Source organism: Nomia melanderi, chromosome 1 (assembly GCF_051020985.1).
Source record: "Nomia melanderi isolate GNS246 chromosome 1, iyNomMela1, whole genome shotgun sequence".
In the NCBI taxonomy this organism is placed as follows: Eukaryota; Metazoa; Arthropoda; class Insecta; order Hymenoptera; family Halictidae; genus Nomia; species Nomia melanderi.
Genome location: NC_134999.1, coordinates 37,010,205 through 37,024,564, shown reverse-complemented (window position 1 = coordinate 37,024,564; position 14,360 = coordinate 37,010,205). Strand labels below are relative to the sequence as shown.

At 41.9% G+C, this 14,360-nt stretch overlaps 1 protein-coding gene across 2 annotated transcripts in view; it reads right to left on the bottom strand.

Annotated features, from left to right (window-relative positions):
• Positions 1-4,378: 4,378 nt before the first annotated feature.
• LOC116434585 (neuroendocrine convertase 1) overlaps positions 4,379-14,360 on the bottom strand; it is a 35,245-nt gene continuing 25,263 nt past the window's right edge. The window contains exons 11-15 of one of the 2 annotated variants that reach the window (XM_031993125.2): positions 12,581-12,733; positions 9,668-9,837; positions 6,064-6,197; positions 4,919-5,050; positions 4,379-4,811 (exon numbers count right to left, since the gene is read on the bottom strand). In XM_031993125.2, coding sequence (XP_031848985.2) covers positions 4,674-4,811; positions 4,919-5,050; positions 6,064-6,197; positions 9,668-9,837; positions 12,581-12,733 — 727 coding nt within the window. In that variant the 3' untranslated portion in view covers positions 4,379-4,673. The remainder of the gene's footprint in view (positions 4,812-4,918; positions 5,051-6,063; positions 6,198-9,667; positions 9,838-12,580; positions 12,734-14,360) is intronic. The other variant, XM_076368975.1, reaches the window with a different exon arrangement.

Here is a 14,360-nt window from a genome sequence, read left to right as displayed (position 1 = left end):
TCCGAGTCACTCGTCGAGGACGAAGTGTCCTGAGATTCAGATAGTGATTTAGGAAATTTTGTATCGTCTTCACCCTTTGAGATGAAGATTCTTTGTAATATTAGAAATCTTCAACAGATGAAGCTCGATTATATATCAACTGCTTAATTCATTGATGAAAAGGAAACTCGCTGATCTCTTGCTGTTTCAGTAATTAAATCATTTGTTTATGATTTAGGTTTCCAAATATGAAAATTTCGTCTCGAAATGTCGAGATTCGCCCGTAAAACGATCGCTGGATTTTCCTGTTGCGAAGTTCAAACGTTGCCGAGGTATTTTCCAAAACGTTTGTCCCTTCCGAACAGGGTGAACACTTTCATATATGATTCACCGGGGTTCAGCTGAATATAGAAAGGCTACTTTAAACCGAGTGCTCTATCCGGGAGGTGAACTTTCGGCTCGATGCTCTCAATCGGGGTGGGCGCGATCATTTATACATCGATCGGCAGCTTCTTCTTCTTAAAATTCTCGAAAAGTCGGGGATTACCGCAGCTTTCTCTCGCGGAATCTGTATTAGATTGCGTCTCGCCGTGAATAATTTACGAACGAGGAAACTTCCAGTCGGTAACCCCATCGATAGACGTTATCAAGAGATTGCTTTAAGTCCGGAGTTACTTTCGAGCGTATCTTCCGCCGAAATCTCGTTACGGCGCCACATTAATTCCAATTACCCTACCCCATTAAATCCCGTCAAACGTCTCCGATCTTTACATCGCGATTCCCATTAATTTCAAAGAGACCGTCGAAACAATTCGTTCTATCATCAGCCGCGCCGCAACACCGGGAAACCGCGTGTCACCGACCATTTCCATATTCCGCGCGCTGAAACATCGGCGATCGACGTAACAACCGGAACTTCGTTATCGAGAGATTCGCAAGAAATACATGGACACTTCGGCGAGCCGGAGATAACCGATATCAATTGTTAATCCGATTCCTGAAACCGTTGCCGTCCCGGGCCGTCGACGCAATTAGTTCACGCCAGTTTCATTGAAGCCTGTCAATCGATAAAGCCAACGGTCTTTAATAACCGGGGAAACGTTTCGCAGTCGCGACCGGATTAATTCTAGTTTTTAATTAAAACCGCCGCGAGGCTATCGTCTCGATCCGCGCTTCGATTTCCGGATCGCGGGAATTCCGTCTTCCGTCGCGCCGATGGTTCGCCTATACGAAGTTCGCCGGTCGATCGGAGAGCAAATCGTGGCGCGCCGGCACCGTGTGTTTGCATTATCATGGCAGCCATTGTTTGGCCGGGACCGGGGAATTGAATTTCTGGGTACGAAACGCGACGCTTTGTGTCCACCCGCACGTCGGCGAAATTGGAAAATAAATCTCGTAAATATTTCGTTCAACGCCGCTCCCATTGTACGCCGGCTCTTATATTGTTCGAATATAATGCGAAGGGCGGCCGAGAATGTCTCCGGTAATTCTCCGAGGGTTCATCACGCGAGATTTCGGCAAACACGCGCGATTTCCGCGGGAATCTCACTTAGACTCGCCTTCCACGAGCAACCCGCGGAGCGGACGAGCCATGCTAATAGCTTCCGTCGTATTTTACGGGGAACGTGTGCCGGCTATGCATTACCGCGGGATATTCCCCTAGTTGCATTTTTTCGCCTTAAACTCTGCGATTTATCGCCCTGTTCCAATAACTGTTCCCTGGATCACGTTTCTGGCCCGCTTATTATCGTCGCTGTTCAAAAATTCGGCTTCCTTTCGCGGGAAACCTCGTAACTCGGGAACCAGAGGGAAATTTCAATGTATTCGTGGAGATACATTGGGAATTTCCGGCGATTTTTTCCGTAGATCACATTTATGGAGTCCCTTATAACTCGCGTGTTCCGAAAATGACGCGTCTTTCCGCGGGATAATTTGTATGCAAATGTATATTTAAATTCTGGAATAATTCTGTTTCTAGACGACATTCTCCAAATTATCATGGTCGTTATGTCGAAAAAATTCCATGTTCAGTTACGAAGCCTTTCATGTCTTGGTTAAAAAACGAATGATTTTTACATAAAAGGAAATGGAAACTGCAGCAGAATTCCTAATAATGCTTCTACATTTACAATTGTCTTCCCCAAAATGTCCCGCGACTGGAAGCTACAAAGTTTCACTGGAATTGCATAAATAATTCTGAATATGTAGTAACATATTTATACACAGAACTCCCCGTCCGAGAAAATTGAATTCCAAGACCGACGTAATACACGAGCGTTCGTGGTTGCAATTAGCGGAAACGGCAAGTAATGAACTGGCACGTTAATCAAGTCCGATTCGATAGCATTTGTATTTCTTTCGAATTCTACCTCAGTTTCCTGGAAAACAAATCGTACCAACGAAATTTTATTTATCAGTTTCCGGGTATTTTCGGAACGTGTTTTAACATTAAATCAATACGCTAAAAAAACACGGTAAAATTTCCACCAGTTGATATTTCGTTTCACGAAAATACACCGGAACGAGTCGGTATTTTCAGTGAATTTTTTTATCGGTGAAAGAGGAAACAAGGTAAGCGTAATTAGCGAATTATTTCCCGTCGTAATTACTTTATTCTTTTCCAAGACAGGCCGTCTTTCGCGGAGTCGTTAAATTTTATAATTACGCGGTAGCCGTCGATGGAATCCGTTCAGATCGTCTACGATGAATTAATGAAGGGCTAACTCCGTTCACACACGCACACATGAATATTTCCGGTAAATCGGACACGAGGATTTGGTATTTCCGCGGCCGCTGAGAACTTAAGCGTTCAGTCAGTGGAATTTTAAGGAACCTTAATTAGACTTCTCGGTAAAAAGAGAAATACTTGACGCCGGTCACGTTCTATTTAAGGCGTGTCCCATTATGTACACATTTAATGCCGTTTTCAACTGAGTTCCCGGCCGCCGGAATAGAGAATAATAATATTCTTTCTTCAAGGAAATCTCGGGAAAACATTCCCGCCGCCCTCGTGCCTTAATGAAATAATCATATTACACGAAGCCGGCGTTGACGTCAGATTTTCATGAGAATCCTTCTTAAAATTCACACTCCGACAAAGTAGCTGTTCTTAATATTTCCTCGCAGCTTCGGAACGAGAGTTACTCTGGAATTCCAAGCTATTGGCAATCCTAAACAAATATTTGAGAATTCCATGTCGACCCAGAAACAAAGCTACAATATCCTTTGAAACATTCAGAAAATCGTTCTGAAAGGACGAGGCATCGAAATTTCCAAGGAAACTACACTTTTCTATAGTAGTTTTGAAACTACAATTTTCTAATCACTTTCTTCTATAATTAATCCCTTCCAAGATCCTCTCAAACTAAAAAACAATTACTCTAAAACAAGTGACTGAAACTTCGTAGCAAACACTCGGCACCGAACAATTCGCCCTCGAATCGCGTGCAGACCGTTCGCGAGGAATGCAGCGAGTAAAAAGTATAAAAGCTTCTAATAGCTCTCCCGGGCGGGTAGATCACCGCAAACGATCACTGGCAGAGGCGAGCCAACAAATCCGCCGCAAGGAAAACGGCAATCGTCTTAAGTGACCGAAGCACCGCGGCCTCTCCTCGGCAAACACAGGAAATTTGCTCAAGGATCTCGGATTACTTTAGACTTAATTCGCCGTGGACCACCGACTGCTCGGGCACGCTTTCTCGAATTTCGGGGTTGTCCGCGGCGTGTTGCGAACTCGTAACTCGTCTTAAGGGGACCAGGGAGACGGTAGAATGTTACTTAAGCCATAACGACGCGACGCTTCGTCGTTTATGGCCGAAAAACACGCGGCGATGGTGTCGCGTTCAACCGAAACGGCGAACAGGTGTTGGAGATAAAGCGACGCCGTGCAAACATGGCAGTTTTTACTGAAATAATTATAATATCTCTCCATTATTACAGAAACACCGGATAAACCTTTCATCGAACACAGTAGAAACACAAATTAACCCTTTGCACTCGAGTGACTCTCAGTCACCACTTTGATTTGCAAAATTATAGTCTTATATATATAATATTAAGGTTTGTACGATGCATCGATATATGAAATATTGAAATATATATAAATTAAAAAGATACAGACGATGTTCTTTAAAACTAATTAATGAGGAAACTCTCAGTTACCGCTTGATTTGATTTGCAAAATTATAAAGTCTTATATGTAATATTAAGCTTTGTATGATGCATCAATACATGGAATATTGAAATAAAATAACTTTCAAGACTTTATAATTTTGCAAATCAAATCAAGTGGTAACTGAGAGTTTCCTCATTAATTAGTTTTAAAGAACATCGTCTGTCTCATCGAAGAATATCGAATATTTCCAGTGAAACACTTTCGAGTGCAAAGGGTTAACGGATAACAAACCATGGAACGTTCGAGGTAACTTTTTATTAATAAACTGGACGCGTTTCATGAATAAACGCTCGCGGTCCGTTAATTTCATTCTACTGGCAACAGAATTTCACGGCTGAAGGATTATATTAATATATTATACAAACGCGATGCCAGGTCCGAGTGAAACGCGAACGTGTCGGTGGATTGATCAGCTGACGCTCTCGCGAACGCAGCGATACTTTTCCGAGTGCCGGATGCCGTGTATCATTCCGATAGTTTCGGAACTAATTTAGCTACAATTTGCTCGGTTACGGGATCTTTAATTTTCATCCGTCGCGAGTTCTCCGAGCCAACGTTCGTCATATAAATCGTTGCCATCTGGAGGTTGGTAGTCGAGGCTCTCGTGCTTCCTGCTGAACATGAAATTCGTTGGCCGATCCACGTCGAGGAATTCCTTCTGGAAAGAATACAGCGGAGAGAAATACTCCTCCTCTCGACACGAATGGGTACTTCCCTTCTTATCAGGAGGCTTAATTCGCTTCTTTAGCGGCGGAATTTACTTACCGTGTCTCGGAGCCGATTGTACTCGCGATTGTATACTCTCGGCCCGTTTTTGCGATACTCGGGCATCGTGCTTGTACCGTGTAGAACCAATACGGCTGATCCTATTGTGCCGTTATTTTCCTTCGGTCCAATCTGTCAAGGTATTGTTCGTCAGATATTCTATTGCTTACTGTGCTTGGTAACTACTTATAATATTTCTTTTGTATTAACTCTAGAATTACCAAATAAAATAATCCATTTCTGACTTTTTCTTTCTGCAATGATCACAAAAATAACGGGTGTTCTCTGAACAGTTATCAACTGATTTAGCAATACGATGTATTAACTCTAGAACTATCAAACCGATCGAAATAATCTATCTCTGATTTCTTTCTGAAATGATCACAAAAATAACAGATGTTCTATTGCTTTCTATGTTTGGTAACTACTTATAATATTTCTCTTGTATTAACTCTAGAACCACCAAATAAAATAATTCATCTCCGACTTCTTCTTTCTGTAATGATCACAAAAATAACGGGTGTTCTCTGAACAGTTATTAACTGATTTAGCAATACGATGTAGTAACTCTAGAACTACCAAATCGATCAAAATAATCCATCTCTGATTTCTTTCTGCAATGATCACAAAAATAACGGATGTTCTCTGAAGTTATTAAAGGAACTGATTTAGCAATACGCAAACTGAATCGTAGATCAATTAATCTCAACCCTTAGCACTCCAGGTTGTTTTGTAATCTATCAGCAACAGCAACTAATTTTTATAGTTTTATATTTTTATATTTCTGCGATTTTTTATTTTTCTTAGTACAAAATTCGGATGTGTGGAATCTAATAATTTTAGGGTAGTTTCTTTAAGATTCATTAAAATATTTAATATTATAACTGTTGCAATATTGGAGCTACAGAGTTCAAAGGGTTAATAGATACACTTCGAGTTTCCATAGAGGAATTTCAGAAAGTCAATTGAACTCGGTAGTTTGTGTTAAATATTTTTATATTCCTTGTAAGTTATTCAAAGTCAGAAGTTATCGTGTTAAACTGACTTGAAAGGATGATTCTAAAATTGTATTTATTATCAAGATATGTATCACTGTTAGATATGTTACTCCGAAATGTGGATCAGTCTTAATTGATATTAATCACCTCATCGACTATGTCCAACAGCCAGCTGCCGCGAGGATCCTCGCCCCAAGATGCCACGGACATAAATCTCCACTTCTCGAAACCGGCGGACGAGTTGTCCAACTTCCGGGGCTTTAGCAGCTGCACACGTGTCCCTTGAACATTGGGCGAGCCGAAAATGAATAATGCCTGGTCCGTGCTACTTTATTGAATAAATAAGCGATCACGCGGTGGCTCGATCGTGAAAGGGTCGTGAAAAATGGCGCGGTCCTTCGACCGCTGGAAATTTATATTATTTTAATAGGATCCTATAAATTCCGACGAAACAATTCTTCAAAGGAAGTATGACTGTATCATTATTTCTTGTCTCAATTATTGCTTCATATGCTCGTTAACACGTCGAACGTCGCACGATTTCGCAGAGGAAAATATGCCGAATGGAAGAAATGTAATATTAATATATAATATAATATTATTACTATTCCACGTTCATCTAGCTGAATGTCACTGTATTATGTAACATTATTTATAATATAGAAATGTTTTCATATAATCATTGTTTCATTGAGTGAACTATAGTATTTAGATTCGGTCAGGGGTCACTGTATTATGTAGCATTATTTACAATATATAAATGTTTTCATATAATCGTTTCATTGAGTGAACTATAGTAATTCGATTTGGGGGTCACCGGTGACCCCATGGCAGTCAACGTAATCTCTCTGGTGATCTTTATAGACATCAATTTAAAAATATTGCAAATCATCTCTGCTACATTCGTTTCGAAGTTGCGACCACTCGAAACGAATAATTCCCAGAGTTCCGTTCTCCCGGCGAACTCTCCGTCCGCCCTTTTCCCAAGCAAATTACATCAATTTATTTCCCGGGTTTCCCGGTTCGCGCGGAATCGAATTAAAATCATTAAAATTTTAGGCGCTCGTCGAACCATAATTGACCAATTCCAGCCGGCCGCCGTTCGCTGCCGTTAACAAAGGACGGAAGATTGCTCGGCCCCGTTCCCGTCCGACCTGAAACACAGTGTACCATCGAAACGCGGGGTTTTTCGAGTATTCCCCGCTCGCATCGACGCACGCAACATCGTTTATTAATATAACAGGTAACCGTGGGCGTGCACGGAATCGCGCGTAGCTGCACAATGCACGAGCCGCCGGCGCCGACGTTGCGAGGATCTCTGATTCGTCGGCCCAAATTAGCCCCGATTGAAACCGTTACGCTCGGATCCAGCTCGCGATCTCTCCGTTTTTACACGGCCGACGTTCTACCTCGTCGATCCAACCTTGTCCCGGCGGCAGCCGGAGGAAATCGACTAATCGATAGACAAGTGGAAGTCAAGAGCACGGTTAAGTGCACCTGCGAACTGCATCGGAGGAGCGAAGTCGCAATTTTCCGTGGTGCAACGCACGGGTCGCGAGTCGTTTCCCTTGATTTTCCTCAGCGGTAACTGGTTTTACCAACTAGAGCTGGAATCTTTGGAATTTAGAAGTGAAGTTTAATGTTCTGAACGTTGCAACTTATATTTTCGAATGATAATGCTTCGTAGTTTTTTGACGTGTTTCCTAATGATAACGTTTTAAATATATTTTCGAACGGTAATAATTTCAATTTTGGAAGTAATTTATCGCTATCTCGACCAGTTTGTAATGAAGGAACCTTTGAAGTATCAAATGAAGTAGAATTGCAGGCAATTAAGAATTAATCACCTGTTCCGTGAACTGTCCGAGAACTGGAAAGACATTTTACGAGTGCATTGTAAGAATACAGCTTTGACGTTCCTCGAAATGGCTGTCCGGGAAGCTAACTCATCGTAGAACGCATAAATCTACAGAACAAGCGGACCGTTCGCGAAATCGATGTTAACCACTTGCGCTGGAAAGACGTGTTACGCGCGTCGTGATGTTTTTGTCTGAAAATTACCAACGACATATTGCACACGTCGATAGTCTTATTGGATTACATATTCCAGATTGCTCTGAAATCTACCACTTCGCACAAAAATTATTGGTAAACGACATTTGTGTGTACACTTGCGCAAAATTCTTCGCGCGAGATCCTGTCGAGCTTCTCAATTCGTTGTCAGCGCAAGTGGTTAAGATGGCGTTCCTCCGACGCATCCTCCAGGGGCCACCTAACCATGGTGGTATGGGAAGTGGCGATCCCAGAGTGCCCGAGCTAACCAAGGGTGTGGACGAGACACCTTGATCTAGCAACATTGCTTATTTATTTGTAAGAAGTCAAACAGGTGCCATAGGTCAATGGACAATGCAATGTAACCAATCCGGACATTGGCGTTGATTTCTTAATGACAGTGGTTGCATGAGCTAGATTTTTTGAGAGTTTTTTCGCGCAAAATCTGTTAGAGTTTTGGAAACTGAGTAAACGGCCTCAGCTGATTAAGCTTAATCTTAATCCACGAAGGTAGACCTTCATGTCAGGTGCTAGGCTAATAGGACTTCTCGCCGTTACTCGGACGCACCTGTCTGCACCGTAAAAATGTTATTTCCAGGGCGATCCACGCCTATAAAGCGCGTTCCAAGCGATAAATGCGTGGATGGGAGTGATATTTGCAGCGGATATCAAATGAATCCTCACGGCTGTTTTACAAGCTCGCGTGGCGATCTCCTTTAGCGGATCGCGCGAGAAACGCTCGGCACTTCGATTGTTACGGGGTAGAATCTCGTTTATTGCGTTTCGACGACACACCGTGAACATGATAAAAGCGGGAAGTGGAAAATGAAGGATTCTATTCTTAGTACTGCAGGAAGCTGACAGTATAAACTGATGCACTTGTAGCGCCAGAAATCTGCGAGCTAAAATGAATCGAATAAATTCGAATACTATTTCATCTTGTATAGAAAGTTTCTAATCTTTCAACAGAACTATTCTCATTGATACAATCTTCTAGTTTATCTGCGAATCGCAAGATCCTCTACCTAATCAGAGTATAAATTCGAATACTATTTCATCTTGTATCCTATGTTTCTAATCTTTCAACATAAATATTCTCATTGATACAATCTTCCAGTTTATCCGTGAATCGCAAGATTTACCTAATCAGAGTATAAATTCGAATACTATTTCATCTTGTATCCAATGTTCCTAATCTTTCAACATAAATATTCTCATTGATACATTCTTCCAGTTTATCCGTGAATCGCAAGATCCTTACTAAATCAGAATATAAATTCGAATACTATTTCATCTTGTATAGAAAGTTTCTAATCTTTCAACAGAAATATTCTCATTGATACAATCTTCCAGTTTATCCGTGAATCGCAAGATTTACCTAATCAGAGAATCCACGTTCATTAGCTCTAATCCAAAATCACAACCGCGGATCACTGATGCATCCATTTCCAGCGTTCCAGCTTTCGATGCTTCGTAAATCAGGATCACGGGGAATAGAATCGGAATCCCGATTGACAGAATCAGGACAAGGGCCGACATCTCCACGGCTCGGAATTTCGATACCAACGTTTCTTTCCGGCCGGCTGTTAATTAACGCGTCGTCTTCCCCTTTCATCTGCCTCTCGTCCGTTTACAGGGAACGGAACGACATCAAAGAGCCGAAAGTCGAAAGTCGCGCGCGCGGATGAAAAGTGCATACCTGAGGGCGCGGTGAGGTGCATCTGGAGTGCGCCGCGAAGACTGTACTCGAGGCTGACCTCGATCTCCGCGTGTTCCAAAAACGTTATTCCGTTCGGCGACGATCGACACTCGTCCCCGGCCTCGAATCGCAGCCTCCTCGAGTCCCCGTAAGCCAGCCTCTCGTCGATTCTAAACCGAACGGCCGACTGTGAATCGTGTATTTCCGGTCCGTGCGCACGGTAATCTTGTCGATGGTGCTACTTGAAATTTCCTGAAATACCTAGGCAACCCGATACGTACCGGCGTGACGTTTGTCCATTGTTACGCGACTGTTGCCTTCGAACGTCCGTCGCTCGAGGATCGAGGTCTCGGATTCGGTAGAAGGGAAAATGCATTTCTGAGTGGCGGAAGATGGCTTAACTCTGCGCGGACCTTCGGTCGCACTTCATCTTCAACAGCGTAGAAATCTTATCGAATTTTGTTAGAAGTCATTTTAATATCGAAGCTACCAGGTGACCGAAGTTACTCGATGTGACCCATTTCTGATTTCTTCTCTTTACGGTTGGTAAAAAGACAGCAGATGTTTCTCTGAGAAATTATTAAAGAAATTGATTTAACGATACGTGAACTAGATTTTAAATTAATTGAAGTCTCGATAGATGTACTATGGGAGTTTCTATAGAGGAATTTCAGAAGTCAATTTAACTGCTCGGTTTAGTGTTGATTTCAAATAGAGAGTATGTTTTATAGAAATTCACAGAAATAATGTTACATTCTTCTAAAATATAATATTGGATTTCTGAATTTTTGATATAAAATTCGATAAGATTCATACGTTGTGCAAGATTGAGCTTTTTTTTGCATTCGTTTTGAAGGACATCGATATACCGCTCGTCTATTCGATAACTTAAGAATCAAACTGAGAAAATCAATGCTCAATGTTGTACTACTTTAAATATTCTATATTCTAAAATATAATATTGGATTTCTGAATTTTCGACAAAATTCGGTAAGATTCATACGTTGTGCAAGATTGAGCTTTCGTTTGCATTCGTTCTGAAGTACATCGATACGCGTCCATTCGATAACTTTAATCAAACTGAGAAAATCAATGCTCAATGTTGTACTACATTAAATATTCTACATTCTAAAATATAATATTGAATTCCTGAATTTTCTACAAAATTCGATAAGATTCATACGTTGTGCAAGATTGAAGAATTGAAAGAAAATCAATGCTGACTGTTGTACTGCTTTAAATATTCTACTACTAGTACTCATCAGTCAGTGTTCAAGTAAAAGATCTGGGTGGCGGACGCACACCGAGCCAGATAAGCCAGCGACGAATGTGTTAACCGACACGCGAGCATTCGTACGGAATATCCTTGAGACGTTCCACTTTTTCGACTGTCCTCCTCGCGGCGCGGTAACGAATGAGTGAAGTGGCTCCGCCTCGCTACGCTGAATTCAGCGGCGAGCTTCGCTGCGCTTTTTGAAGGGACAAGGACAACTCGAGGGCTGACGACGACGACGACGACGACGACGACGACTCTTTGATCGCAAGACGCTGGAAGCGTTCTCAGCGTCGATCCGCGCAAATTGTTCCCTTCGTTCTACTTGTTCTCGGAAATGGGAGCTCGGAGCAGTGTATCATTCGAAACGCGCGGAACTTTTCTAATTTCCCTGGAATTATGTTCCTCCTAGGTACTTCGACGATCGTAACCAGTCTTTCAAAAAATTCATGGATGGGTCGTTAAAACGATCGAAGCAGGATAAGAGCTTCCTGAATTTCGAATTTCCGTTTTCGCTCTCTTGAAAACTGGAGAACGTAGCTTGCAGCGGTGCATTATTGGAGTATTTTTATATTTCCCAGCTAGTTTCGCTCGTGGCACGTTAAACATTCGAATGTTGTACTTCGAAAAGAATTCGAGCGACGTTTATTTCAATACGGATGCGCGGAGAATTGAAAAACAGCTACAGCCACTGTGGAAATCGTGTTCTTTATTCTCTCTGTAGCTTAAAAATGGACCCACTGATAATACTGATATACGGAATAATTGAAAAGACGCGGAATATTAAAAGAATTTTCGTATATACTCTTTCCTGTTCGTTCGAGTAGATTCAAGTTCGATTAATCCCGAGCATGGTCGAACGGGTTAATTATTTGAACGCGTTAGGTGTCTGAAGAATTTATGAAAGAGAATTTCGGTTTGGCGGGCGCGGTAACACGGCTAAATATTCGATGTTTAAAGTGCCGCACGGTATCACGGTATTCGACCGTAGTAATCTAAATGGACCGTGAGAGGTAAATCCTACTTGCGCGGTGCTCGCGTGCGGTGTGTTCGGATAGACCGACCTGTGTCAATATTATCGATTGCACGGGACGCCTATCTATATCGCGTTTTAGAGGCTTGATAAATTCTTCGCTCGTACGGAAATTCGTGTGAACGGACGAAACGTTTTGCACGCGATTTAAAACCAGATCTAGAGTGTATCTTTATCGTCGCACTGAACGCTGCCGTTTCTTTCCTATTCATTTCGCAGACTGTTCATCAGTACAAAGTATCAAAAAATTAATCTCTTCTTTCTCGCCACTCGTTTCCATTTGCAACATCGCGCAGTATGGATATTAACGACGCAAGTTTCTTAGTACTCCCGCTAACTTATTTCATTGTTCCTGCACTTTGCGCTTTACTGGTCACATAAAGCGAGCGATAAGTGTTTACTCCGAGAGATAAGATCGTTAGAGTTTATATATTCAGGAACTGTCTAAATGCAACGCCGGAGAAAATCGTGTACATTAGATAACCGTGAAACGCGGATGAATCCGGAAGAAACGAATGGACAGAAACTCGCGAGCGACTCGTTACAGGGATCGATCGTCTCGAATACTTTCATAGCTGTATGTCTGTATCGCCGTTCGTCCACTCACATTTCGTCGGCGACCACTTCGCAAATGCTCTTCTCCGGGACGGTGGTCCAGTTGGAACTCGCGGCGACCAGCGCGAACGCGTTCATCAGTCCGAAGCCGAAGCGCGAGTTGAACCAGAAGCCGGCGGAGTTCCGGAACCAGCCAGGATTCTCCCTGAAAGTTGACGCGATTAAGCAGTTCGCGCGAGTAGGGGAACGACTCGCGTAAATTGGAACAGTCCCGACGAGTTCGCGGGCTGATCCTCTTTTTCCGCGAGAAGCTATCGCCTCGAATCGTCGCGCACGGTTAATTTCGCGTTCGTCCCCGATTTCGGGGACGTTCCGCGTTTTATACGTGTTTCGAGCCGGAAACCGAATCGCCGGCAATAAAATACTTTAGCCGACCGGCGCCTCGGCGAGGAACTTCGTCGAGCCGATATCGGCGCAGGATAAAAGCATTGTTCGTCGGATTTGATCGAGTGCTGGACACAATCGCGCAATCGGGTTAGCGAGTTCGGACCGTCACGCGTATCTTGACGCCGTGAATAGGGCCGAGGGTTTTTAATAAATCCGATTGCTTGTGTCAATCTTGCTGCGGGGTTTTTTGTTCAACTTCGTTCCAGCGGAATTCCCGGTTCCTATCTTCCCTTATTCAGGAAAAGGATTTTCAATGCTCCGCTGTTTTAACCCTCTGCACTCGAGAGGCGACTCTCAGTCACCACTTGATTTGATACAGTAAAACTATAAAATGTGATATTTAACCCTTTGCGCTCCAGAGGCGCCTCTAAGTCACCAAATGATTTGACACAGCAAAACTGTAAACTTTCATATTTAATATTAAACTTTGTATAATGCATCAATGTACGAAATATTGAAAGAAAATGGTTCTCTTCCTCAGTGCATGTGAGATTTCTTAATTCAATCGAAGAAAATGACATCTGTATCTCATTAGAAAATATTGAATATTTCCGGTGAAAAACTTCTGGAGTGCAAAGGGTTAATGTTAAACTTTGTGTAATGCCTCGATACGCGAAACATTGGAATAAAACAGCTTTGTTCCTCAATGTACTGGTGATTTCTCTTCGAATTAGTCTCATAATTAATAATAATAATAATAATTCTTTAATAATAATAATAATAATAATTCTTTAATAATAATAATAATAATAATAATAATTTTTCAAGGAAAATCGTCTTCTCCTCATAAAGAAATGTTAAATATTTCTAGTAAGAAACATCCGAGTGCAAAGGGTTAACTATTCATCGAAGCTTCCCGACAGAATGGAATTCATTTGGGAAATCAGTATTTTTATAGATACTATGTATAGTTTGTTTAATCTATTAACCCTTTGAACTCTGTAGGCTCCAATATTGCACCAGTTCTAATATTAAATATTTTAATGAATCTTAAACAGACTAGCCTAAAATTATTCGAGTTTCCACACATCCAAATTTTCTGCTAAGGAAAATAAAAGATCTAAGAAATGTTATAGCATTTCTAATTTTCGCTAGGAATACTATAAAAATTGCTAAGTGTTAACAGATGCGACGATAAGGAAACCAGTTTCAGGGACTGAATTAAAAGTTAAGGAAAGAGATTGCACTTTTAACTTATAATCTGATTGCTCGCGATCTCTTGCAATAATTGAGTTTATCCGAAACAAATATTTCTATAGACGTCGTCTTTAAACAACGGACTTTAGTGAACGAAGTAAAGGAGAATATAAAGGGGGGGGGGGGGGACTGATTCTTTACGTGGTAAAAGCACTTTGCGAGCCTGGATTACGACTGGACCTGAGAGA